The sequence below is a fragment of the Eubalaena glacialis genome, chromosome 7, assembly GCF_028564815.1.
Source record: "Eubalaena glacialis isolate mEubGla1 chromosome 7, mEubGla1.1.hap2.+ XY, whole genome shotgun sequence".
NCBI lineage: Eukaryota > Metazoa > Chordata > Mammalia > Artiodactyla > Balaenidae > Eubalaena > Eubalaena glacialis.
The window spans coordinates 106,046,244-106,070,880 of NC_083722.1; the positions used below are offsets into that span (position 1 = coordinate 106,046,244).

A 24,637-nucleotide genomic window follows, 5' to 3' on the forward strand; every position below is an offset into this window, starting at 1 on the left:
TGCTACCCCTAGGGTTGGGGTGAGGACACACACAGTGAAGGTGTCAAGGGCACGTCCTAGACAATCAGCGGCAAAATCCAGGAGCGAGCGGGCCCTGCATCTGCTGCTCGCCTGCTTTCTGGCTACTCACCCTCATTGGAAGACTCCGTTCTAGTCCCTGTTTGAGCAAGCTTGCTTACTGACTTTTTTCTTAAGAAACAATTTACTGTGCAACTGATACATACATGATCATTGTTGAAAGATTCTGCCAAATGCAAATAACCCCCCCAACCCACAATTATACAATCCTTGATGATCACACCATCCAGAAATGTTCACAGTTAGCATTTCCTGTATATTCTTCAGGTTCTTTTTCTCTTCATATGTAGATGTCTTCTATACTTTTACACATATTTTACCAAAAAAAAAAAAACCTGGGTAACACATTATATATCCTCTTTCATTGTCAGTCAACAATATATTGGTGGTTGCCAGAGGTGGAGCGGGGGCCCAAAATGGGTGAAGAGGGTCAAAAGGCAGAACTTCCAGTTACAAGATAAATTACGTACAGGGGATGTAATGTGCGGCATGGTGACTGTAGTTAACAATACTGTATTTCGCATAGTTGTAAGTTGCTAAGAGGGTAGACCTTAAAAGTTCTCATCACAAGAAAAAATTTGTAACTGTGTGGTGATGGATGTTAACTAGACTTATTGTGGTGATCATTTCACAATACATACAAATATCAAATCATTATGATATATACCTGAAACTAATATAATGTTCTATGTCAATTATATCTCAATTAAAAAAATATGTTAACACCTCTCCATATCATGGATATCCACATACATCTTTTTAGTTACTATTAAAGTGAAAAAAAAAAAAACTCACACAGGTCAAAATATTTAAATGAATAAATTCATAGAGACAGAAGGTAGAATGGTGGTTGCCAGGGGCTGGAGGAGCGGGGAGTGGGAGTTACTGTTTAATGAGGGCAGAGTTTCAGTTTGGGAAGATGAAAAAGTTCTGGAGATAGATGATGGTGGTGGTTGGACAGCGGTGTGAATGCATGCAATGCCACTGAACTGTAGACTTTAAAATGATTAAGATGATGAATTTCACGTTAAATGTATTTTACCGCAATTTAAAAATACAAATACAGTAAAACAACAAAAAAGTGTAAATGATTCAGTTGTGTTAAATGAAAATGGAAAGACTCCCGAACTACGCTCCTTACACCCACTCTGGGCTGTTTAAGAGGTGACTCGGTATATTAAAAATATGATAACAACACCACCAATGAAGTTCCCATGTTTTGAGCTAATTGGTTAACATGTGCTCTCTCCCTTAGTCTCATGGAAGTTATCCAAAGCAAACACAGCTGGGAGGTGAGGGAGCTGGTGTCAGGCCAGAGCCTCGACTCTGAACAGCTAAGCTCTGCTACTTCTTTTATAAGGTAGTTCCATTTGAAAGAACAGTATGTCAGCAAAGGAAACAAGGAAAAAGTCACCCACTGTCCCCCATTCGGCCTTCTGGTTACTTTTGTGCATTCCCTCTGGCCTTTCCTTACTTGCTCGTACCCTTTGTCCTGCTTTTCCTAGTCGGGGCCCATCTGCAGAGGGGAGTAGGGATGCTGAGGACAGTGGCCATGTGAGTGGTTCTACCGGACAGATGACAGTGAAACCAGCCCCAGGTTTGAATCCCATCAGCTGTTTGACTTGGGACAAACCATTTTACCTGTCTGTGCCTCAATATGCTCAAAAATAAAATGCAGAGAATTCTGTTAACCATCAGAGGTTGTCAAGAAAATCAAATAAATCTGCGTCGTGCCATACACACTGTAGTGCCATTCGCTGAGGCGTTGCTAATATCGTTCTAGTCCCAAAGCTTGGATTTGAGAAGCTTGGTCCCGTGGTGACGATCGGTTTTGTTGAGAGAGAGAGACACTGTTTACCTGTTGGAGTAAATGCTCCTGGAGACTCATAGGCTGGAGGTGTTTTGTCTCAGCCCCACCTGGTGCCCGTGTGAGAGTGAGCAAGTGGGCTGGCCTTCCCTGGACTTCAGTGGCCTCTGTTTTTTCGGTTCTCAAACATGGGTCCACCTCTGACCACCAGAGGGTGAAGGGCCTTGAATGCAGGGCTGTAGAATTTGGATTTGGTCTGGGAGGCAGTGGGGAGATAGGAGGATTCATGTGAAGAGTGTGTGTGCCTTATCCTGCCAGTGGGGAGTCATAAAGGCTTTAAGCAGGGAGGTGGTGAGGCCAGGTCTGTATTTTAGCAAGATGCGGCCTGGGGAGGGCTCTGGAGTCCACTGGAGCTGGAGGCTGGGACCATCCTGGAGAGAGGATGGCAGTGGTGGGGGGAAGGGAGAGGAAACAGGTTGACTCGAAGCAGGCTTTGTGGAAGCTGGTGGACACACACCCTCTGGCACCTTTGGGGTTTCCGAATTCAATGCAAAGAGGAAGTGATTACTCTCGAAAAACAGGTGACCTCCACCCAGGCTCTTTCAGCCGGTCCTGCCTGCCCAGGCTGTGTGATCTCAGACAAGCCACTTAACCTGCTCAGGCCTCAGGGTCCTCATCTCCACCAGGCTGCAGTGAAGGACCTTGTGAGGATTGCATGCGTGCAGAGCTGGGCCTGGCCACGCATCGTGCATTGTCGGCTGGCAGTTGACATGGCTGCTATTTTCAGGCTTCCCATCTCTAAAACAGGGAAGGATGCACATGTCTCCAGTGCTCTTGGAAGGGAAAGCTGGAGGACTGCCAGTACTTTTATATTTAGGGGCTCGATTTAGGGACTCAGCTGGGTGGAGATCTTTGACTTCCCCACATGTTCAGGGAACCGTGTGGTCTGCAGAGGCCTTTCATGTCTGCACTCTCATTCCCCCCTCCCAACAGCCCTGTGAGGGAGGCAAGCAGATGTTATCATGATGATCATCTCTGTTTCATAGGTGAGGAAACAGGCTCAGAGAAGGAAAGTGACTTGTCTAAGGTCACACAGCGGGTAGGATCAGAAGCCAGGTGTGTCTGACAGAGTGTCTCAGCTGGAGGATTGTCGGGTCCAAGAGCTACACCTTATACATGGGGAGGCCGAGGCCCAGAGGGGAAAACAACTCTCGGGGGCACATCGTGAACTTGAGGCCGAGCCAAGGCTCTGATCCAGGTCTCTGACTTCTGGACCCAGCCTGTCGATGGCTAGCCCCCTTCATTGAGTGATAATAGCTTTCTTTCTTCCCACCTCGTTTCAGGGAAATCAGTTCCTGAAATGAAGTCTTCCATCCCAGACTTCTTGGATACGGTGAAGCCAGGAAAGCCTTTGGCAGCTTCTGTAAGAAACGCTGAGGATGAACAAGAAACGGAGCAGCCCATGAGGCCAGCCACCTTTCCAGGCCCAGGTAATTTTAATTTGACTTAATTTTTTAATTTAAAGAAGATTTATTTAAGGAAATGTTTTATCTATAAAGATATTTAGCTCAGCATATAATAGCAAAAAATTGGAAACAACAAATGTGGATGGCAAAATTAACCACAGATGGTGGTAACAATAAAATCCTGCTGGCAATGATGTAGGTCTGTATACATACATGGAAATATGCTCACGATATACTGAGTTTAAAAAGTTAAAATGTCAGACGACAAAAGGATATATACCGTCTATTACCTTTTTTTTTTTTTTTGGTTGCTCTGCACGGCATGTGGGATCTTAGTTACCCGACCAGGGATCGAACCCGTGCCCCCTGCAGTGGAAACGTGGATTCCTAACCGCTGGACCACAAGGGAATTCCCAGCGAGGTGTATTTTAATTATTATTATTAATTTTTTTTTTTTTTTTGGCTGTGCCGCACAGCTGGTGGGAATCTTAGTTCCCCAACCAGGGGTTGAACCCATGCCCCCTGCAGTGGAAGCGCGGAGTCTTAACCACTGGACCGCCGGGGAAGTTGCCCATTTTTGTAAAAAGAAAAAAGAAACTCAGTAACTGGGGGCTTTCTATGTGTCAGACACTGTTCTAAGCCCTTCAAGAAGTTGAGCTATTTAACCCTCAACTAACTGTATGAGTTTGGTATTGTTTTTCTCCCCATTTCACAGATGAGGAAAATGAAGCACAGAGAGGTTAAACAGCCTGCCAAGGTCATACGCTACGGGGCCCAGGTATTTTACCTGTGGTTCCCCAAGCCCCCAGCACAGGCATCTGAGCCATGTGATTTGAACGCTTATATCCTCAACCGCTGCACACACCCCTACCCCAAAGCCTCTCAGCCCACTTCAGCTTTGTCTCCATCCCCTTGTGCCCAGGGAAGGGCTCGGGGACAGTTTGCCAAATGATGGAAGGACTCAGCCAGCGGGTAACTTCCCGAGGGGTACCCGCTCCTCATGCCGTCCTCCCCACCTCTCCCCCAGAGCCCCGCCCGCCTTCTGCTCTCCTGCAGCCTCATGAGTGGAAAGCCGGAGACCCCAAATCCATGAAACCTCCCAAATCCATTGACGTGGCTCCCAAAGCCAGGGTCAGCGTCGGCTGAGAGGCGCGTGCACGGGCTTTTGCATCAGGCAGACCCATATTTGAATTCCAACTCTGCCCTTTCCAGCAGGAGAATGACTTAGCCTCTCTGTACCTCGTTTTCTTCATCTATAAAATGCGCATAATAATAGAATAATAATTCCTAACCACCTACATCATCGTGTGTGGTTAGGAATCATACACCTTGGTGTTGCCACCACATAGGTGCTCATTAAACGTTAGCCGATATTAGGAACATTCCAGGCACCCCAGATAGGTTGAGTCTGGAAAGTTAATCCTAGACCAAGGAGTCTAAATTATTTCCTGTAGCTAAAGAGTTTAAAAAAAAAAAAAAAAGAGCAGAACTTTGATCAGCAATTAAAGATAAGGGGAAATGGTCCTAAAGCTAATATGATACTGATCGATGGCCAACGGGAAAGATAATAATAAAATAGGGAAATTCGAGGGGAGTGCTGGTGAAGCTGGAGGAGGTTACTGGTATAGCAGCTTCTTCAGAGGTTCCTTATCTAGGCTGCCATGAAAACAAGCATCATATGTCTCTGCCAGCCTTTGCACCCTTCGCTTTCTTGAATGGCACTTGGGAGGACATGTGCCCAGACAGGTCAGGACGATAAATAGAATCTGTAGACAGAGACAGGAGGTTGATTGTCTATCTTTGCCCAAACTAAAAATAAGGGCATCATCATTAATTTCATCAGATAACCCAAAGCCAGTCTTTTCTTGGGAAAACCCAAGGTTCCATTGGGCCCAAAGTTCCAGCTGATTATCTCGTAGGAGTGGAGAACGTAGAGGCAGAGGTGGCTGGGGAGGAGGGCACAGAGAGGTAGGAATGGTGCCGGCTGTCACTGAATCAGCCTGACCACCCAGGGAGGGGGCTCTTGATAGCTGGGGAAGGAGACATAGCCTGCCAAAGCTCCATGGCTGAACAAGCGGTGGGACCGGGATTCAGCTCAGGTGAATTGTTCCAGAGCCCACGTCCTAACCTCCGTAGTGGGGAGAGACATGGAGAAGGAAAATACACGAGCAAATGAGCCATGGACAGGTTCTAAGCACCTCCTTAAACAGATTCTCAAAGCTAGATTTCAGATAAAAGGGCTCTGAGTGGCTGAAATAACTGTCGCAAAGCCTTACCTATGGGAGAGGCCATCGTCTGTCCATCAGAATTGATTTAATCTACACATAGTTTTACCAGCCTTGGTACCCCACGTATACCAGAGACTGATCTTTGTGCTTTATACCATGTCTTTTAATCTGGACAAGAACTCTACAAAGAATGGACTCTTACTGTGTTTTTGTTTTGGGGTTTTTTTTCTACATCTGAGAAAGCTAAAGAAATGAAGCACAACCCACCCAAGGTCAAATCTTTAGTAATAACTTGAGCCAGGACTTGAGCTCAGTTCTGTCTGCTGCCAAGAAAGAGATGGGGAAGCTGTAGAGGCCGACCCACTGCCAGCCACAGGGCAGGATCCAGAAAACCCCAAATGAGATACAGCACCATTGCGTGTTCTTTGTTCCTGCCTGCAGTGACGCAACTCAGCAGGACAAGATTTGGTGCATTCTGCTTGAGAAAGCAAACGTTCTAGAAAGATTTCTGTGGGAAATGGCACAGTGAAGGGTTAACTCTTAGTGTTTTGGAAATGACATTTGTGTAGGCCACTGTCTTCCCTGGCCCAGGCCTTCCATGAGTGGAAGCAAGGGCTAGTTCTTATCTGATTTCTCAGCCTTGCGGTATTGGTTCAAATTCCACTCCCTCCCCCCGCCCCCCCTCCGCAAACCACAGGGATAAATAGACTCAACCACCCCTAGTAGCCCTCCTGTGTCACAAGAGCAGACCTCAGCGATCCCCCCACACTGAGAGGCCCGGTGCAGCCCAGGCATCAATCAGACCAGAGAATCATGGCTGGGTGAGGCCAGCGCTGACCTTGGCCTAGCTGGGCAGTGCGAGAGGATGAGGGACCGTGTGTGCAGCCTGCTCTGAGGTCAGCCCCGAGGCGGGGAGAGCAGATAGAGCAGAACTCCAGGAAAGAAGCAGGAGGGAAGTCAAGGTGGCCTGGAACAGCGGTTCCCAGAGTGTAGAGACTCTGTCCCCAGTGGTACATGGAACACGGGTGTTAGAGAATATATCACATGCGCAAAAACTAGGGATTTCAAGGCTGAATATGTAATACGTGAACTGGAGTGGATTGAAAGAAAACATCAAGTAACTCATTGTGGAGCAGCACAGACACACAGCCATCACCTAGGAGATGGATGACTGTGACCACAGTTTGGGTCACTCAGGCCAAGGGTATCGAGCCGAGCCCAAGAGAAGGCAGGGCAAGGGCGGAGGCCTCCACCACTGGAGCAGCAGTGGCCAGGAGCCTTACTGCAAGGCAGTCTCCCCTCCGCACCCAGTCACCAGGGGTGGGGAGTCAGGGTGGGAGCAGCCTTGGGAAGCGCGGCCTGGGTGCATGCGGATGCGCGGATGGATTTAAGTGAACAGCTGGGCTCTGGTCGGTTACAGGGCTGCCAGCTGGTCTGTAGCACGTTGCTGGTTTTATTTATTTTGTTTTTTATTTTACCTTTTTGTTTTTTTAATTGAAGTATAGTTGATTTACAATGTTGTGTTGGTTTCAGGTATACAGCAAAGTGATTCAGTTATATATATATATATATATATATATATATATATATATATTCTTTTTCAGATTCTTTTCCCTACAGGTTATTACAAAATATTGAGTATAGTTCCCTGGGCTATACAGTAGATCCTTGTTGGTTATCTATTTTATATATAGTAGGGTGTATCTGTTAATCCCAAACTCCTAATTTATCTCTCCCTCACCCTTTCCCCTTTGGTAACCATAAGTTTGTTTTCTATGTCTGTGGGTCTATTGCTGTTTTGTATGTAAGTTCATTTGTATCATTTTTTTTTTAGATTCTACATGTAAGTGATATATGCTATTTGTCTGCCTGGCTTACTTCACTTAGTATGATAATCTCTAGGTCCATTCATGTTGCTGCAAATGGCATTATTTCATTTTTTTTTTAATGGCTGAGTAATATTTCGTTGTATAAATATGCCACATCTTCTTTATCCATTTATTCTGGTTTTATTTTTTCCTTTTTTTGCCAAAGGTTTAATTCCCGTGTCTGAGCTATAGCTCTTACCCTGAAGCTCAGTTTATATATTTAAAAAATTTTTTTGGCTGAGTTGGGTCTTTGTTGCTGTGTGCGGGCTTTCTCTAGTGGCGGCGAGCGGGGGCTACTCTTCGTTGCAGTGCACGGGCTTCTCATTGCGGTGGCCTCTCTTGTTGCGGAGCTCTGGGCTCTAGGCACGCGGGCTTCAGTAGTTGCGGCATGTGGGCTCAGTAGTTGTGGCGCACGGGTTTAGTTGCTACGCAGCATGTGGGATCTTCCCAGATCAGAGATCGAACCCGTGTCCCCCTGCATTGACAGGCGGATTCTTAACCACTGCGCCACCAAGGAAGTCCACAGGTCAGTTTAAGTTGTAGTGCACTGAGAGACAAAGAGGGTGTGTGTGAATGTGTGTGCGCACCTGTGTATTTTGGGGAGAGGTGTTTATTGTTAGTACCCCATTCTGGGGGTTCCTGGTGCAGTGTGGGTGTACCAGCATGGTACCTTCTCAAGTGTAGTCCTTTCAAATATCGCCAATGCTGGAAAATGTGGAAAAAAGAAAACAAACAAACAAAAGACTCTAGAAGCAGCAGACAACGCAGGGAGAGAGGCTTAGGGTGGCCCCTCCTCTGAGAGGATGAAAGAGCCTCAGGCTTTCTATCAGGTGAGTTTTGTTTTATCAGCTGCCTTGGTTAATAGTTTTGGAAGGCTGATTCTAGTTTCACCATGGTGCTATTTTCAGTATTCTGAATTAATTTTTTTTATGGTCAAAGGTCCACATTAATCACTCCTTTCTTGATGAAGTAAGCCAGAAATACTTGAAACAGGTGGATTTGGCCAGCAACCCTCGGGTCAAAGTCAGTTTCCCTTGGAAGGGCCGGCCCCCTCTTACTCAGAGGCCAGCCCTGCAGTAGGGCCACTTGGGTATTTCCAACAGTGACATCTGAAGCTTCAGGCTTCTGGTCAAGGTCCACTTTCATGTGGGTCAGCTACGTGGCCTGTCTTGTTCCCGGCCTGCACCTGCTCTGACCTGCAGACCCCAGACTGCCCCATTAGTCTTCAGATTAATCTTCACGTGGTGCCTGGTGAAGACATGTCACCCTCTTTAACCTGACTTTTCCCTGACCCTGAACTACTTACTCTTCAAGCCACCTCTCTTGTGAATCTTCTACATTCACTAAGGGATTAAGAGCACAGACTCTGGAGCCACTGACTGGGTGCCCTTGGAAAGGTTGGGTCACCCCTCCGTGCCTTAGTTTCACCACCTGTAAAGAGTAGATGATACTGGCATCTATCTCCTGGGGCTATTATGAGCGTGAAATGAGTTAGCTCAGGGAAGCATTGGGACTGCTGTCAGTGTTTGCTAACTAAGCGTGCCCGGAATGTTTACCACACGCCTGGGCTTTCCTGCTGCCACACCTCTTTGTGGGCCGGTTCCACGGCCTCGGTGCCCTCCCTACATCATAGCTACTTGTTGCAAATGTTTTCCCCTTTTTGAAGCTCAGGTCAAGTGTTCCTTCCTCTGTGAAGCCCTCCTTGATCTCCCAACCCACTAAAGCAGGCTTCTCCTGCCTCTGCCCTGGGAGGCTGGTTATTGCCATTCCTGCTGCCATGGAGGTTTATGGAAGGCGGGCTCTGTAGCTAATGCACCTGTGTCCTTCTCTGCTGCTTTTGTGGGAGGTGGGACAGTGTAGGGGTTAGAAGGCCCAAGGATCTCCATTTAAAGGCTGACTCTGCCACTTACTGTCAGCGTGGCCCTGGGCAAGTGGCCACCTCCAGTGCTTCCCTTTCTCCACCTGTCACACGGGGACTTTGTATAGGACCAACCCACAGGGCTGTCATAAGGCTTCCACGGGGTAACGCTCGAGCAGCGGGTAGGCTGACGCCTGTGGTGTCAGGAAATGGCAGCTGTCATCATTGACAGTAAATGTTTGTGGAGTGAATGAGAGACTGACTGGGTCTGGGGACCAGGCCGGGACCCGCCCCTCCTTCCTCCAGTGGCTGTGGCCTGACCCACCGTCCCTCCTTTCCAGGGCCTGCTCCAGCCAGAGCCAGCCTCCGGGGCCCTGCTGAAGATGCCTCTCCTTCCGTAAAAACCGACCTGCCCGCCTCATCTGATTCAAAGGTAAATCCTCCACCCCCGAGCAGTAGCCCCCAGCTGTGACCCTCTCGCAAAAATGCAATGTGTTTATTCCTCGAGACCAGTTTGGGGGTTAGGGGTCAGGGTGAAGGGGAGAAACGAGGCCCATCGAATTACTCTGAGCTTCTAAGACTCTAAGTGCTGGCCCTCAATAAATCAGGCGCGGGGAGAGGGTGCACTCTAGTTTTTAATGAGCTTTTCCATTATTTGTATTTAAATGAGAGCTGATAATTGACATCTGCCTCCTCCCAAAATAGCTTGGTTGCAGTAGTCAAAATGCCTCTCCTTCAACCTTTTTTCAACACAAAATATATCAGAGTTATCCTGAATTTTTAATGATTTGGGTCCAGGGTCACAAGTGACTTCTGTAAATCTTAAGCATTTTTGCCTTTCTAGGCCCTTTCTTTCATTTAAAAATATTACTTAAAATTATATTTTACGACTGCAACAGTATAAAGATGAACATAATCCAAGTTGGATTAAAAATTAAAACATTTTCTTCAACTTGAGAAGTTCATTTTTGTTCATCAGACTTCGAAAGAAATTACATTAAGATGTTTTCTTGGGCCCCTAAAAGTGTCTTGGGCAGAGTGCCTGGCGGGGAAGCCAGTGCTACATGGGTCTGGTTAGTGGAGCTCTTCCATAAAAGGGACTGTCACTTAAGCAGGCTTATTTATTTTTTAATAATTAATCATTTTCAAAGATGATTTAGTAATTGGAAGAATGATCATGGTATAACGTTTAGAGAAAACACTGGAAATCAAAACGGTGGGTGCGGCATGGTCCCAATTTTTAAAAATAAATTCTCGTGTATCTAACTGGCAAGAATTACACTAAACTTTAATAGCAGTTAAGTGGATAATGAGATCATGTATAATTAGCCCCCCTCTAATTATCTAAAACTGTTTATAAGAGCACATATAACTTAAAAAAATGGAAGTTTATGTACAGCTATTTTTAAGAAGAAAAGGGATTGATGCAGAGCTGCTTTTCTTAGGCTTACGCAGGTTATGTGAACCTGTGTCCTGCTTCCCGGCATGTATACCGTGTGCAGGACCGGGGGCACAAGCCCAGCCATTGACCAGCTGTGTAAACTCACTTCAGTTCTTTGACCCCCTTGGTGCTCACTTTTGTAAACTGGGAAAAAAAAAAAAAAAAAAAAGGAAACCTCCACCATGGGCCGGGAATACTCACATTTTAGTTAATCTTCAAAATTACCCTCCAGGGTTTTATGGTTATCTTTATTTTTGCTGATGAGGAAATGAAGGCTCAGAGAGGTTAAGTAACTTGTCCAAGGTCACGGAGCAAGTTAGAAGCAGAGCTGGGATCTGTCCTTTTTGCCATCCCTCCTCACTGGATGAGATGATCCCCTTCACCCCTCAGCTCTGCTGTTCTAAGAGTCCCTGAGGTAGTAGGGAAAATAGTATTTTCCATATTAATTCCATATTAATCTCAGTCTCTTCTCTCTGAATTCCCAGGATTTTAGCACCTCCATTCCTAAACAGGAGACACTTTTGAGCCTAGCTGATGACAGCCTTTTCTGGAGCGAGGTGGACGTGGTCCAGGCAACTGATAACTTCAACCCAAACCACAAAATCAGTGAGGGGACCTTTGCTGACATCTACAGAGGGCAAAGGCTCGGCACTCCATTCGTCTTCAAGAAGCTCAGAGAGGTGGGCAGTTCTTGGTTTCCAGTAAGGGGTGGAGACTACATGGTGAGGCTAGATTTTCATGTTTCAGTGTCTTTTCCCACAGATGGCCTGTTCAGGTCCAGGATCAATTGAAAACTTCTTCCAGGCAGAGGTACAAATTTGTCGTAGGTAAGCCTCCCCTTTGGAAAATACTTTGTTTGATAGTGATGACCGCTAACCTGTATATAGTGCTTCCTATGTGGCAGGCACGTTTTAAGCATTCTCTTTATGTAAACTCATTTAATCCTCACAAGACCCCTGTAACATGGCTACTATTATCACATTATTTTACACATGGGCAAATTGAGGCACAGAGACGTTAAGTGTCTTGTCCAAGATCACACAGCTAGTAGGTGGCAGAGCTGGAATGTGTTTGGTTGGTCTGGCTGCACGGGCCATGCTTTTTCTCTGTAGCCACTGTATGCATGGATTAGAATTAGAAAAGAACCTTGGCTCACTTGGCTCAACTCCTTCCTTCCGGGGAGGCGGGGTGGATAATCTGTTTTTATCCCATTTTTTGAGATGGACAGAAACTTACTGATTCCAACTCTAATGGCAAATGATGACCCACAGGCTCAATCTGGCCCAGCCTGTGTTTTTATGGCCTGAGAGCTAGGAATGGATTTTACGTTTTTAAAGGGTTGAACAGGGACTTCCCTGGTGGCACAGTGGTTGAGAATCCGCCTGCCAATGCAGGGGACACGGGTTTGAACCCTGGTCCTGGAAGATCCCACATGCTGCCGAGCAACTAGACCCGTATGTCACAACTACCGAGCCTGTGCTCGAGAGCCTGTGCTCCGCAACAAGAGAAGCCACTGCAGTGGGAAGCACGCGCACCACAACGAAGAGTAGCCCCCGCTCACCAAAACTAGGGAAAGCCTGCGCGCAGCAACGAAGATACAACGCAGCCAAAAATAAATTAATTTTTAGCAAAAAGGGTTGAACAAAATAAAAAGATTATTTCATGACACATGAAAAGTATATGAAATTCAGATGTCAGTGTCTTTAATGAGGGTTTTGTTGGAACCCAACCACGCTCATTTATTTCTGTGTCGTCTGTGGCTGCTTTGCGTGATCCTGCAGCAGAGGCCAGATGGCCTGCAATGGCTAGTATTTACTTTATAGAGAACTTTTGCTTACCTCTGGTTTTGAGCAGTAAGGACCTTCAGAAGTCATCCTCAGGGGGCTTCCCTGGTGGCGCAGTGGTTAAGAATCCGTCTACCAATGCAGGGGACACGGGTTCGAGCCCTGAGCCGGGAAGATCCCACATGCCGCGGAGCAATGAAGCCCATGCACCACAACTACTGAGCCTGTGCACCTAGAGCCTGTGCTCCGCAACAAGAGAAGCCACCACAATAAGAAGCCCATGCACCACAACAAAGAGTAGCCCCAACTCGCCGCAATTAGAGAAAGCCCGCGTACAGCAGTGAAGGCCCACCGCAGCCAAAAATAAAATAAATAAAATAAATAAATTAAAAAAAAAAAAAAAAAAAGAAGTCATCCTCAGACCTGCATTTTACAGATGAGGAAACTGAGGCTGGAGAAGTAAAGTGAGCCTCCCCATCACAGAGCTTGGTAGGGGGGACTGGGAAATAGAGGGGGAGGACATTTGGATACCTGGACATTTATCTTGGCTCTGCCGTCATTGCCTGATGGATTGAACACACACATACTGGACCCCTGCAATGTGCTGGACACCAGTTGTCGTTCAACCTGGCAAGTCACTGTCTGAGTTCCTCTGCCAGTGTGTAGCCTTGGGCAGTGTGTGATGATTGTGGAGTATTTTAAGAAATAAAGAAAATTATAAAGAGGAAAATAGAAATCACCAATTTTCCGTAGCACCTATAAGTAACTACTACGGTATTCAGATTTTGATATATTTTCTTTAATCCTTTCTCTCTTCATACATATGCACGACTACACACGCACGCACGCGCGTGCACACGCATATATATACACACATACTTATCCGCACACACACACACTAAATGGAAACGGGACATCTGATTCCCTTTCCACCTTGGCGTAGTGCCTTCCTGGAGTCGGTAGTCACTCCTTCATTCATTGATTTGGCAAACGTGAGTCGTCAGTCAGGGCCTTTCTTTGTTCTAGGGAGTGCAGACATGAAGAATACACAGCCCCTGCCTTGGGGAAGTTTATGGTCCAGTGGGGAGAGTGAAGTGTAAATAACTCTACTGAGTGTGAAACTTGTGCAGTAGGATGGCCTGGGGGGAGTGGAGGGGGGCCAAGGGATCAGGCAGGAGGCCGTTGCAACAGTGCTGGGGAGAGTTCATTGGGGTCAGACCCAAGGCAGAGGAGGGGAGAATGAAGGGGCTGTATTGAATGCTATTTATGACAGTAAGTGGTGACTAATTAGATGGGGGAGGTAAGGAGGTTTCTAGGAAACTGGATGGATGGTGGTGCCCTTGCTTGAGAAAATAACTGTGGGCAGAGAAGCAGGTTTGGAACTTGTTGAGTCTAGGTTGTTCACCTGGAACATTGGGATGCAATTTGACAGTCAGTTCTGGTGTGTGGGATGTGCCTGGAGATGAGAGATTTGGGGGCGTTCCTCAGAGAGGTGAGAGATTCCTGGTGGAGAAGCTTATAAAACAAGATAATGAGCCCAACCAGGGAGATTCAAGTTTCAGGGGAAGGCAAAGGAGGAGGGTCTTAGTGGAAAAGGCCAAGAAAGAGCAGTCAGAGAGGTAGGAGGAGGGTCAAGAGGGAACAGTGACTCGGAACCCACTAGAAGAGGATTTCAGGGAAGAAACTGAGTCCTGGGAGTCAAACAGACCTGCTATCTGGTCCTGGCTTCAGTGTTTGCTAGTTGTGACCTTGGGCAAGTTCCTTAACCTCTAAGCCTCTGTTTCTGGAAGACGGGTGGTTAGGGTGTCATGTACTTTGAGTTACTTGATTTTAAGCTCCTTGAGGGCATGCAGTTGTCATCTCTACCCTGTTGCTGGGCTCTCAGGGTTTAGAGCATTTAGTACCTGGGAGGTTACTGGTGGCCTCAGGGGGTGGAGAGGGCAGAAGAGGTTTAGGAGGTAGGAAATGGAGCAGTCTTTGATTATTCTTTCTGTCTGACTCCTCATCCCTGTACTGATGTCTGATTTCAGATGCTGCCACCCCAATGTCTTACCTCTGCTGGGCCTCTGCACTGGAAAACAGTTTTACAGCTTGATTTACCCGTACATGGCAAATGGTTCTTTACAGGACAGACTCCAGGGTCAGGTAAGGGGCTCGGTCATGGTCAAAGAACAGGATTAGGCAGTACCCAGTTGGAGAATCAAGGGTTGAGGACTTTTAGGAGTCCAGAGGGGAAAGGGGCCTTCGAGAGACCCTTCGAGAAGAGAAGGTGGGCCAAGATAGGTAAGATATGGCTAAACATCTTCAGGTAAAAACCTATTTAAAACGTTTTTTGACAAGAGGCATTTAAGTCAAGAGCAAGACAAAGGTACCTCATAGTGCTATATTATTCAACATTGTTCTGAAGGTACTAGCCAATGCAATAGGACAAGAAGAAGAATTAACAGAGTATGGAAAGTGGAGGCAAATTTTTATTAAAAAATGCTATTCTAGTTAATTCCTATTTGCTCATGAATTTATGGAATATTTCTGGAAAGATACAAGAAACTGGTACCTTGACTGCCTCTGGGGAGAACTATGTAGATGGAGCATAGGTTGGGAGAGAAACTTTTACTCCACACCCTTTTGACCTTTTGCAGGTCATACTATGTGAGTGCTGTATCTATTAAAATTACCATTTTTAAGACAAACCTCCTTCCCATAAAATCCCCAAACAGAGGGTAAAAAGTCATTCTGCAACAGAATTATTGCTTCCCTTGGCAGGGACCAGACAAAGCAGTTATTCATGGTATAATAATGATTGGTAGCTTTGCTGAACTCTCACTGTGTGCAAGACACCTTGGTAATGGCTTTACACATCTCCTTCGGACCTTGCCACAGCCCTAGAGGTTTCCCCCATTTTCAAAAAGAGGAGTCTCTGGCACAGAGAGGCAAAGTGACTTACCCAAAGGAACACAGCTGACACGTATCAGGGCTAGAGTTTAAACTGGGTTTGTGTGGCTCCAGATTCCAGAGTTTTTTAGAAGAAATCCATTAGCAAGGCCAGTTCTTAGAGGATGTGGGACCTAAGAGACGACCTAAAAAATAAGAGGTGATTTTGCTTGGACATTCAGTGGCAGGTAGGGGAAGGTAGGGGGCTTTAGACCACCGATAATCCCCATCAGCTCTTGTGAGATCTCCCCAAATACTTATAAAATCAGCCCATGTGTGTGCCAACACAAGCTCCCTAGCTCCTCTCCCAACCAGCCCCTCCTAGAGAAGAATTCCAGAGCTGCCACATGATAGTCATGATAAAAATAACTTCTGTTTTTTGAGCACCCACTGTGTAACAGGCACTATGCTAGGGGCATACCATTCACTCCTTTGAATCCTTACAACAACCCTAAAGCATAGGGATTAACATTTCTATTTTATATCTGAAGAAGCAGAGGCTCAGAGACGTTGAGTGTCTTTTCCGAAGTCACACAGCTAGTGCATGTCTGAGCTGGGATTTATACCTAGATGTGTCTGATGTCAAAACCGGTACCCTGCCAGTAAACCATGCTGGCCGAGCCCTGTTGCAGAGGACATGAGGGCTGGAGGAGAGACAGGAGACCAGGACCCTGCCATTAGGACTTTACAAAGGCATATGTGTGAGTGTTTTCTCCTCCTTTTCTTTCTCTTAGGGTGGCTCGGACCCCCTCCCCTGGCCCCAGCGTGTCATCATCTGCTCAGGGCTGCTTCATGCCGTGGAGCATCTGCATGGCCTGGAGATCATCCATGGCAACGTCAAGAGGTGAGAGAGGTGGGCTGGGCCCCGCCCAGGGCTGGGCTACAGGGATGAGATGGCGCACACTCCTGGGTCCCATTCCTCTTCCTCTGTCTCTCTTCTCTTTCACTTTCTCTCCCTTCCTTGCCTCTCTTGGGGCTCTTCTTTCTTTGTTATACCCTCAAACATCAGTGTTTCTGGGTTGTACTCTGTCTCTAATTGCTGTCAGCATGAACTGCCTGTCTCCACGTTTGTCTTTCCCTAACAAAGGTATTTCCCCCAAAAGCTTGTTGGTATTTCCCCAACAAGCCCTCCATTCCCCTGCTGTATTTCACTTCCCCTCCAGCAGCTGGTCTGGATCAGGTCCTTGAGCTGTGGGCCATGTCTGCCAGGCTCCCTGGGCTTTGGAGCTCCTTGCTCAGGGTCTTTGCGGAGACCCGTTCTTTTTTTTTTTTAAATTAATTAATTAATTTTTGGCTGCGTTGGGTCTTCGTTGCTGCACGCGGGCTTTCTCTGGTTGCGGCGAGCGGGGGCTACTCTTCGTTGCGGTGCGCGGGCTTCTCGTTGTGGTGGCTTCTCTTGTTGCGGAGCACGGGCTCTAGGAGTGAGGGCTTCAGTAGTTGTGGCATGCAGGCTCAGTAGTTGTGGCTCGTGGGCTCAGTAGTTGTCGCTCGCGGGCTCTAGAGCACAGGCTCAGTAGTTGTGGCTCACGGGCTCAGTTGCTCCGCGGCATGTGGGATCTTCCCGGACCAGGGCTCGAACCCGTGTCCCCTGCATTGGCAGGCGGATTCTTAACCACTGCGCCACCAGGGAAGTCCTGGAGACCCGTTCTTGCTTGTGCATCTGTTGTCACAGATACTGTGATGCAAGTTAGGTGTGTACCCCAGCATATCAGTAACGTGCTCCCAACACTGGAAGCACAGAGAGGGATTCCAGAAGATCTGGCAAAACTGACCTCGAAACCGTAGAATTCATACTTCCCCAAAGTTCTCTCCCCATTTGGCAAGTGGAAGCCCTTTCCTCTTTTCTCCCCCCTGATTTTTACTTGATTGCACAAACAATTGTAATAGCAAGAAAGGAAATGAAAGGGCAAGTGGTCATCCTGGCCCTGCTGCCCTTACTCACCAGCTGGCCGCCATTTTTCTGGGTTTTTTCCAGCCCCTGCCCACGCAGACATCTCAGCCCTAAGATAGCACCGTTACCTGTTTACCAATTCATATTCTCTTTTTCCCCATGATTTAAACATGTAAACGTTTCCCCACATTGCCTGTCATCATTTTTCATGACTTCTTAGTCTTTCATTGAAGGTATTTGCCCATAATTGACATAACAACTCCTAATAGTGGATATTGGAATTGGCGTCTACTTTTTATGACAAAACCAAAGGCTTTATTGAAAGGGGGCGCTTGAGCGGAGAGCAGCAGGGTAAGGGAACCTAGGAGAACTGCTCTCTGTGTCTACTTTTTAAAAACCATTTGGGGTTAGTTTGAATATTTCTATACTTGAAGCTTAGTTTTTAAAAATTTTTAATTTTTCCTGTGGAGTACTTTCTGAGAGTGTTCATTCCCACGGTCCAAGAATATTTTTATTGCTCTTCTTATTCCCCATGATCTGGGCAGGTTCAGTCCCAAAGGATGCTGACATTTAGACTTGAGTCAGCTGGGCCAGAGCTGGGGTTTGGAGCAGCTTCTGAAGAGATGGAGGCGGCACAGCCTCTGGGCTTGGCAGGCTGAGGTTGATCCGGGCTGACATCCATGGGGATCAGGATGGCTGCACCTCTCTGGCCACCAAATGCCATTTCTGGGTCAGCAGGACTAATCTTAGCTCCATCCCCATTTGCTGGTGGAGGTGGGCTCCCAATCCCCACCCCCCATCAGGACTGGCTTATAAACTTGTTGAGGGTCTTTAGTGACCCTAACTTGCTGGCACTGCTCACTACTAAGCTGTTTTCCGAAAGGATCTCCATGGCAACCTCTTCTTGTCTACCTCAAAACAAGAGGGTTCTCTCTGCCTTCTTTCCCACAGCTCCAATGTTTTGCTAGACCAAAACTTCACCCCCAAGCTGGCTCATTCGATGGCTCACTGGTGTCCTGTCAACAAAAAGTCAAAATACACTGCGATGAAGACCTGCCTTTTCCAGGCCTCCGCTGCATATCTTCCAGAAGATTTCATCAGGGTGGGACAGCTGACAAAGCGAGTGGACATATTCGGCTGTGGAATAGTAAGAGCTTCCTTCTCTGTTCAGATCTGGGCCTGTACACATTTGTCCTTCCCATGGCTCCTTTGTAAGCAAATAATAGAGGCTCTTAGAAATGTTCCACCAAGTACAGCAGGGGTTGGCAAACTATGGCACACAGGTCAGAACCAGCCCAATGGCCTATTTTCTATGGCCTATAATTAAGACTAGTTTTTACATTTATAAAAGATTGAATAATAACAGCAACAACAACAATCAAAAGAATATGTGACAGAGATTGTTTGTGGCTCACAAAACCTAAAATATTTACTATCTAGCCTGTTACAGAAAAAGTTTGCCAACCCTTGAAGTAAAGGCCCCCTGCCCCATGAGTGTCCAGATTCCAATAGGCTACAGATACCTCCTGACTTCCCTGATTCACATCCAGCCAGCCATCTAATTATCTATCCAATTGTCTGTTCTTGTTTGTTCATCCATCTGTTTTGTCCATCTGTCCATCCATCCATCAGTCCAGTTATTATCCAACCATTCATCCAACAGCTACCCATCCATTCAGTATCTATCTACCCATCCAACCTCTGTCCTTGTCACCACTGCTGTCCATCAGTACTGTGTGTCAGGCACTTGGAATGTAAATGTAACTAAAACACAATCCCTCTCCCAGGAGTTCATGGTCTGAGTGTAGCAGTCTCCAAAGAACACCAATTCCCTGAGATCTCAATAGGTTTGATGTGTTTAAAGGGTTTTGATGTGTTTAAATAGGTTTGAGAAATGCTGGGTTGAGTAAGGTTAAGCAGGAAAAAAAAAGTTACCACAAAATTAACAAGAGCCTTTCATATGGTAAATAGCCTTTAATCTGGTAATTGTGAATTCACCACCACCCAGCAATGGTATGCAGTGTTTCCCAAATTCCCTTGACTATGGAACCTTGTTTTCTTAGTATCTCTAAGCATCAGAGACCCGTGGATCCCAGTCTGGGAAATGCTGGCTGAGAAAAGTGACAGTCGCTGGCTGACCTCTGCCAGGAGCCAACAGCTGCATCTTGGACCTTGCCTTCTCTCTTCCTCTCCAGCCTTAAACTCTACACTTCCTCTCTTTGACCACAGTCTGTCCATCTGCCTCTCGCAATAATGCCGGTCCTCTGAGCCACTTTCTGCCCTCAGCCCAGCCTCCACATACCAGATTCTGCTTCCCTCTGTCTCCCAGCCCATCGGCCCTTCTGGTTTACTTGTCCCCAAATTCCCTCCCGCCTCCCCCTCCTCGCCCCCATCAGCCCCACTGCGAGGGGCTCAGTGAAGCTCAGCAGGGCCAGCCCAAGCTCCTGCTCCTTTAAGAACCAGTGGAACTGAACCCCAAGGCTGCCAGGCACTTATAGGGTAGAGCTTAAGAGCATGGGTTTGAGTCCCAGCTCAGTAACTTTCAGCTGTGTGATCTAGGGTGTCACCTGTAACTCTGGGCCTCAGTTTTGTCCTCTGGAAAATGGGGGTATTCATACATATGGAGATTAATAAGATAACGTGTATAAACTGGTTAGCAGAGTATGTTGCATAGGTCAACATGATTATTATTATTGTGGTTATCGTTATTATTCCTACCTTCACACCCTCACTCCTGATTTCTGTTTACTCTCGACTTTTTAACTCAGCTCCTGATGTAACAATTGACTTTCCTATTCACTCATTCTTTCATTCAGTGAGTGCCTACTGGCTCCCTTCAGTCTTTTTCTCAGCCCTACCACTGATGGATGGTATGATTTTGAACTTTGGTTCTTGTTGTGGGGAACACTGCATTTCTCTGTGTGTTTTTTTTCTTAATTTATTTTTTTATTGAAGTATAGTTGATTTACAGCGTTATGGTCATTTCTGCTGTACAGCACAGTGACTCAGTTATACACATATATACATTCTTTTTTATATTCTTTTCCATTGTGGTTTATCCCAGAATGTTGAATATAGTTCTCCGTGCTATACCGTAGTAGGTCAGTGTTCTTTTTGATGAGCGCTAAGTAACCTCTGTAAAAGGCCTGGCACAGGGCCTGCCATGTGGAAGAGGCAGAGGAAATGTCTGTCTATTTATTTCCTCTTATTCTTCCCTCCTGCCTTGGCAGGACCCCAGCCGGAGTCCCTTTTCCATGGGCTCCTCCGCCAGCTGCAGGGGTGCCCTCTGCTGCCCCCTCCTGGCCACTTCCAGTCTGTTAGTAACCCTGCAGGCCCTTTCCGGGTGGAGGAGTTCTCGGCAGTAATGTGACCTTATTCTGACTTTGAGAGAAGTTGTGGGAGGGAGATTTGACACTAAGATGGAGTACCCACTGTCTCATATTTACAACCACTAGATCACCATGTACCACATAAGGATACAGGCTCAGATGCGGCATGCGGGATCTTAGTTCCCTGACCAGGGATCGAACCCGCACCCCCCTGCAGTGGAAGCGCTGAGTCTTAACCACTGGACCGCCAGGGAAGTCCCCAGATTTTAGTTTCTTGCCCAAAGATCACCAAAGCATGTAAGGAACAGAGTCAGAGTTTGAACCCAGGCCTGTCTGACTCTGGACCCCTTAGCCAGTGTGCTGTTATCTCTGCTGAATTTCTGTTCAAAGCAGGTTTCCTATTTATTAAGATACAAATCACAGTTTGTCAATTTTGTGGTGGCTTACACTGGCTCAGGGCTGTGCTCCTTTCTTAAGTGGATGTATTAATGAACAAATAATGTAAATAAAGGCCTGTGGATGAAACGTGCTATGGATATTGCCGAGATTTTCTGTCTAGAATAGGTGTCTGCACATGGATTCCTCCTTTTCTTGAGATTAACATAGCAGTGCCTGCTTACCATTTCTGATGGGTTTTAAATGAAAATATCTTTAGTATATATAGTGTGTGTATGTATACGTATGTGTGTATACAGATAGATGTATATATGTATATCTATATAGAGAGAGGTGTGTGTGTGTGTGTGTGTGTATGTGTGTATCTATCTATCCTATGGTTATACACACATATTTGGTTTTCATCCTCCCTACCTTGCTATCAATTAACTTAAACCTTCTCCTAGTAGCTGGGTGGTGTGTTTAGTTGGAGGACGTGTTTAGTGATAATCCCACGTTCCAGATTTTGGGCAAGTGTCTGTGCTGGCAGATGGCAGAGCCAGGCCTGGAGCTCAGAATTTGTTCCTGAGAAGAAACTTCTTTCTTGGCCAGAAGCTCCTGTGTGAACTTGTGCCTGTGTGTGTGACCCGTGCTAACTCTGTGTTCTCACAGGTGTTAGCTGAGGTCCTCACTGGCATCCCTGCGATGGACAAGGACCGGAGCCCAGTTTACTTGGTAAGGGAACCAGTCACTTCTTTCTCACAGCTATGAGGGGTCAAGGGATGGGGAGGGCAGGGGCCTCCACTGTACCCATTTTACAGATGCTAACAAGGCCTCAGTCCAGGGTTTGATTTGTACCTGTGCAAAGTAGCTGTAACCTTCCCCCCCTCACCATCCAGGCAACAATTACTTTTTCATGATAAGAAAGTTTAGAATGTTTAGGGGAAATCCATGTCTTCTCTCTGCATGTCAGGCAATCATATAGAGTTTGTCTTTATTTTTTTAATTTTTTGGCCGCGTCATGCAGCATGTGGGATCTTAGTTCCCCAACCAGGGATCGAACCCATGCCCCCTACAGCGGAAGCCTGGAGTCTTAACCGCTGGACCTCCAGGGAAGTCCTAGGGTTTGTCTTTAAATTGGTGAAAGTTAATTTCAGCCCTTTTAGGTTTCTATAATAAAAACAATAATTTCCATTTTGTAGGTTTATAAGAACTGTCATTCAAATATACGTGTGCATGTGTATAGTGTCATTTCAGAAATATAACAACACGGCCCAACTCTGTGTTTGGCACTTTACATGTATTATCTTTCTAAGTCATTTCAATCCCCATGAGATTGATAAAGTCATTTTGTTCACCTACAGGTGAGGAGAGCAGGCTCTGAGGTTTGCTTGAGATCTCAGCTTTACTAAGTATCAGAGTTGAGATTCTGAGTCACATCTGCTGGACTGCAGATCCTGAGTTCTTAACCCCAACGCTCTCCTGACTGTTTAATTCTCATGACAGTCCAACCATACGGATTTATTATCATTATTACCATCCCCATTTTACAGATGAGAAAACTAAGGCCAAGGTGAAGAGACTTATCTTATGACCCCCAGCGAGATGGTGGAGCTGGGATTTGAACCCATGTTTTCTGCAGAGCTCTGACCCCTGTGCAAGCTCTAATCCTCTTCACTAATTTGAGAGGGGAGCACTTTTCTGACTTGATGTTGAGGCCGTTGGAGCAGCTGGCTTTTTTGTGACTAGGCTCCAAAGGCATCCCCTTCACCCTGGGGTGGGAAGCTGAAGACCTCCCCTATACGCGGCCAGTCACGACCTGTCCCTTTGCTGAATTCCCAGAGCTCTGCCCCTTTTGGGCACCAGGCCCCCGGTACTGCAGAGAGGTTGGTTTGGTCAGCTCAGATGTGGTTCGGGGCAGTTTGGGACAATTTCTCATATTCTGACAGTTTTCTTCAGATGTATTACCCAGCACTCCTGTGGGGCTCCCTGGGTGAATGTCACAGGGGAAGCAGCCTTTGGAGACACTTAGGTGAAACCTTCCAGAAGGCTTTTTTGGTAAATGGTTTCTAAAAACATGGAGGAAATAATTTTTTAAAATCTAGTTTCTTTCTCTTCTTCTGGACCCAAATAGGGTCTCCCATCATCCCTTGTCGTGGTACTTATAATTCATTGTGCAAATAATTAAAATTCGAGTCAGAGATGAAAGCTGCAGCCGAGTGTGGTCCAGGGTGGGAGGAGCCGGCCTCTCCTCCACGCTTGGGAGTGTTCATGGCTGCAGTGTTTCTGGAGGCCATTGGGTGGTTTCCATCAAAATCCTCTGATGCAGCAATTTCACTTGTACGCTGGGGAAACGCATACAAGTAAGGAAAGACAGAGGGACGAGGATGTTCGTTGTAGCACTAGCTATGGTAGTGAAGCATTGCTAACAAGTGAAATATCTATCAATTGGGAGGCGGTTAAAAAAATAACGATATGATCGTACACACCATGGAACACCATGAAGTTATTTATAAAAAAAGCTTTGTGAGTATGTTTGTAAACACTTATAATGAAGATAAAGTGTATAATATGATGAATGTTGACATTCGTGTTTATCTGTGAACTCGTCACCAAGTCAAGATAATGAGCATGCCCACTACCCCAGAAGTTACCTCTTCTCATTTGTCACCCTCCTCTCACCCCTCCCCACCCTGCCGTCCCCGGCAGCCGTTGGTCTGCTTTCTGTCACTGTACAACTGTACAAAAGTTTCTGTTTTCTGGAGTTTCCTGTAAAGGAAACCATAGAGAGTGTGTGTGCCCTTTTATTGTCTGGCCTTTCCCACTCAGCATAGTTTTTGTGAGATGCACCCATGCTCTGTGTGTGTGTGTTGGGAGTTCATTTCTTTAGACGCCAAATGATGCTCTAGTGTGTGGATGTGCCCCCATTTGTCCATTCACCTGTTGACAACGTGTAGGGTGTTTCCAGCGTTTGACCAGTACAAGTAAAGCTGCTGGTACCTTTGTGTGGGGATCTCAGTGTGGACGTATGCACTTATTTCTGTCAAGGTGTAATTCACACTTTTGAGGTATACAAAAATGGTATGAGTTTTGACAAATGTGGACGATTGGGTAACCACCACCACAATCAAGATATGGAATATTTATTTCATTCCAGAAAATTCCCTCACGTCCCTTTATAGTCAATCCCCTTTCCCCCCTTCCAGCCCCTGGCAACTCCTGATCTAGTTTCTGTCTGTGTAGTTCCGTCTCTTCTGGAGCGTCATGTAAGTGGAATCATAGAGCGTGTGCCTGTTCGTTTCGGGCTCCTTCCACTTAGCGTGCTGCCTTTGAGATTCATCCATGTTGTATGTATCAGTGGTTGATTCCTTGTACTGCTGGGGAATACTCCGTTGTATGGATGTCCGACCATTTGTTTATCCGTTGATCAGTTTCTAGACATCTGGGTTGTTTCCAGGTTTTGGCAATTCTGAATAAAGCTGACATAAACATTCTTATTTTAGAAAAAACAAAACAAGAAAGACATATATGTTCTGACAGGGAGATATCTGCAAGTGAGGAAAAAGCAAGTTCAAAACAGT

General features: G+C 46.4%; 1 protein-coding gene across 5 annotated transcripts in view; it reads left to right on the plus strand.

The window, feature by feature from the left end:
* IRAK2 (interleukin 1 receptor associated kinase 2) overlaps nt 1-24,637 on the plus strand; it is a 60,949-nt gene that overhangs the window by 25,967 nt on the left and 10,345 nt on the right. For 4 of the 5 annotated variants that reach the window (XM_061197265.1, XM_061197261.1, XM_061197263.1 and 1 more), the window contains exons 3-10: nt 3,229-3,375; nt 9,647-9,738; nt 11,232-11,426; nt 11,494-11,573; nt 14,561-14,675; nt 16,196-16,305; nt 18,304-18,499; nt 21,729-21,791. In XM_061197265.1, coding sequence (XP_061053248.1) covers nt 3,229-3,375; nt 9,647-9,738; nt 11,232-11,426; nt 11,494-11,573; nt 14,561-14,675; nt 16,196-16,305; nt 18,304-18,499; nt 21,729-21,791 — 998 coding nt within the window. The remainder of the gene's footprint in view (nt 1-3,228; nt 3,376-9,646; nt 9,739-11,231; nt 11,427-11,493; nt 11,574-14,560; nt 14,676-16,195; nt 16,306-18,303; nt 18,500-21,728; nt 21,792-24,637) is intronic. The other variant, XM_061197262.1, reaches the window with a different exon arrangement.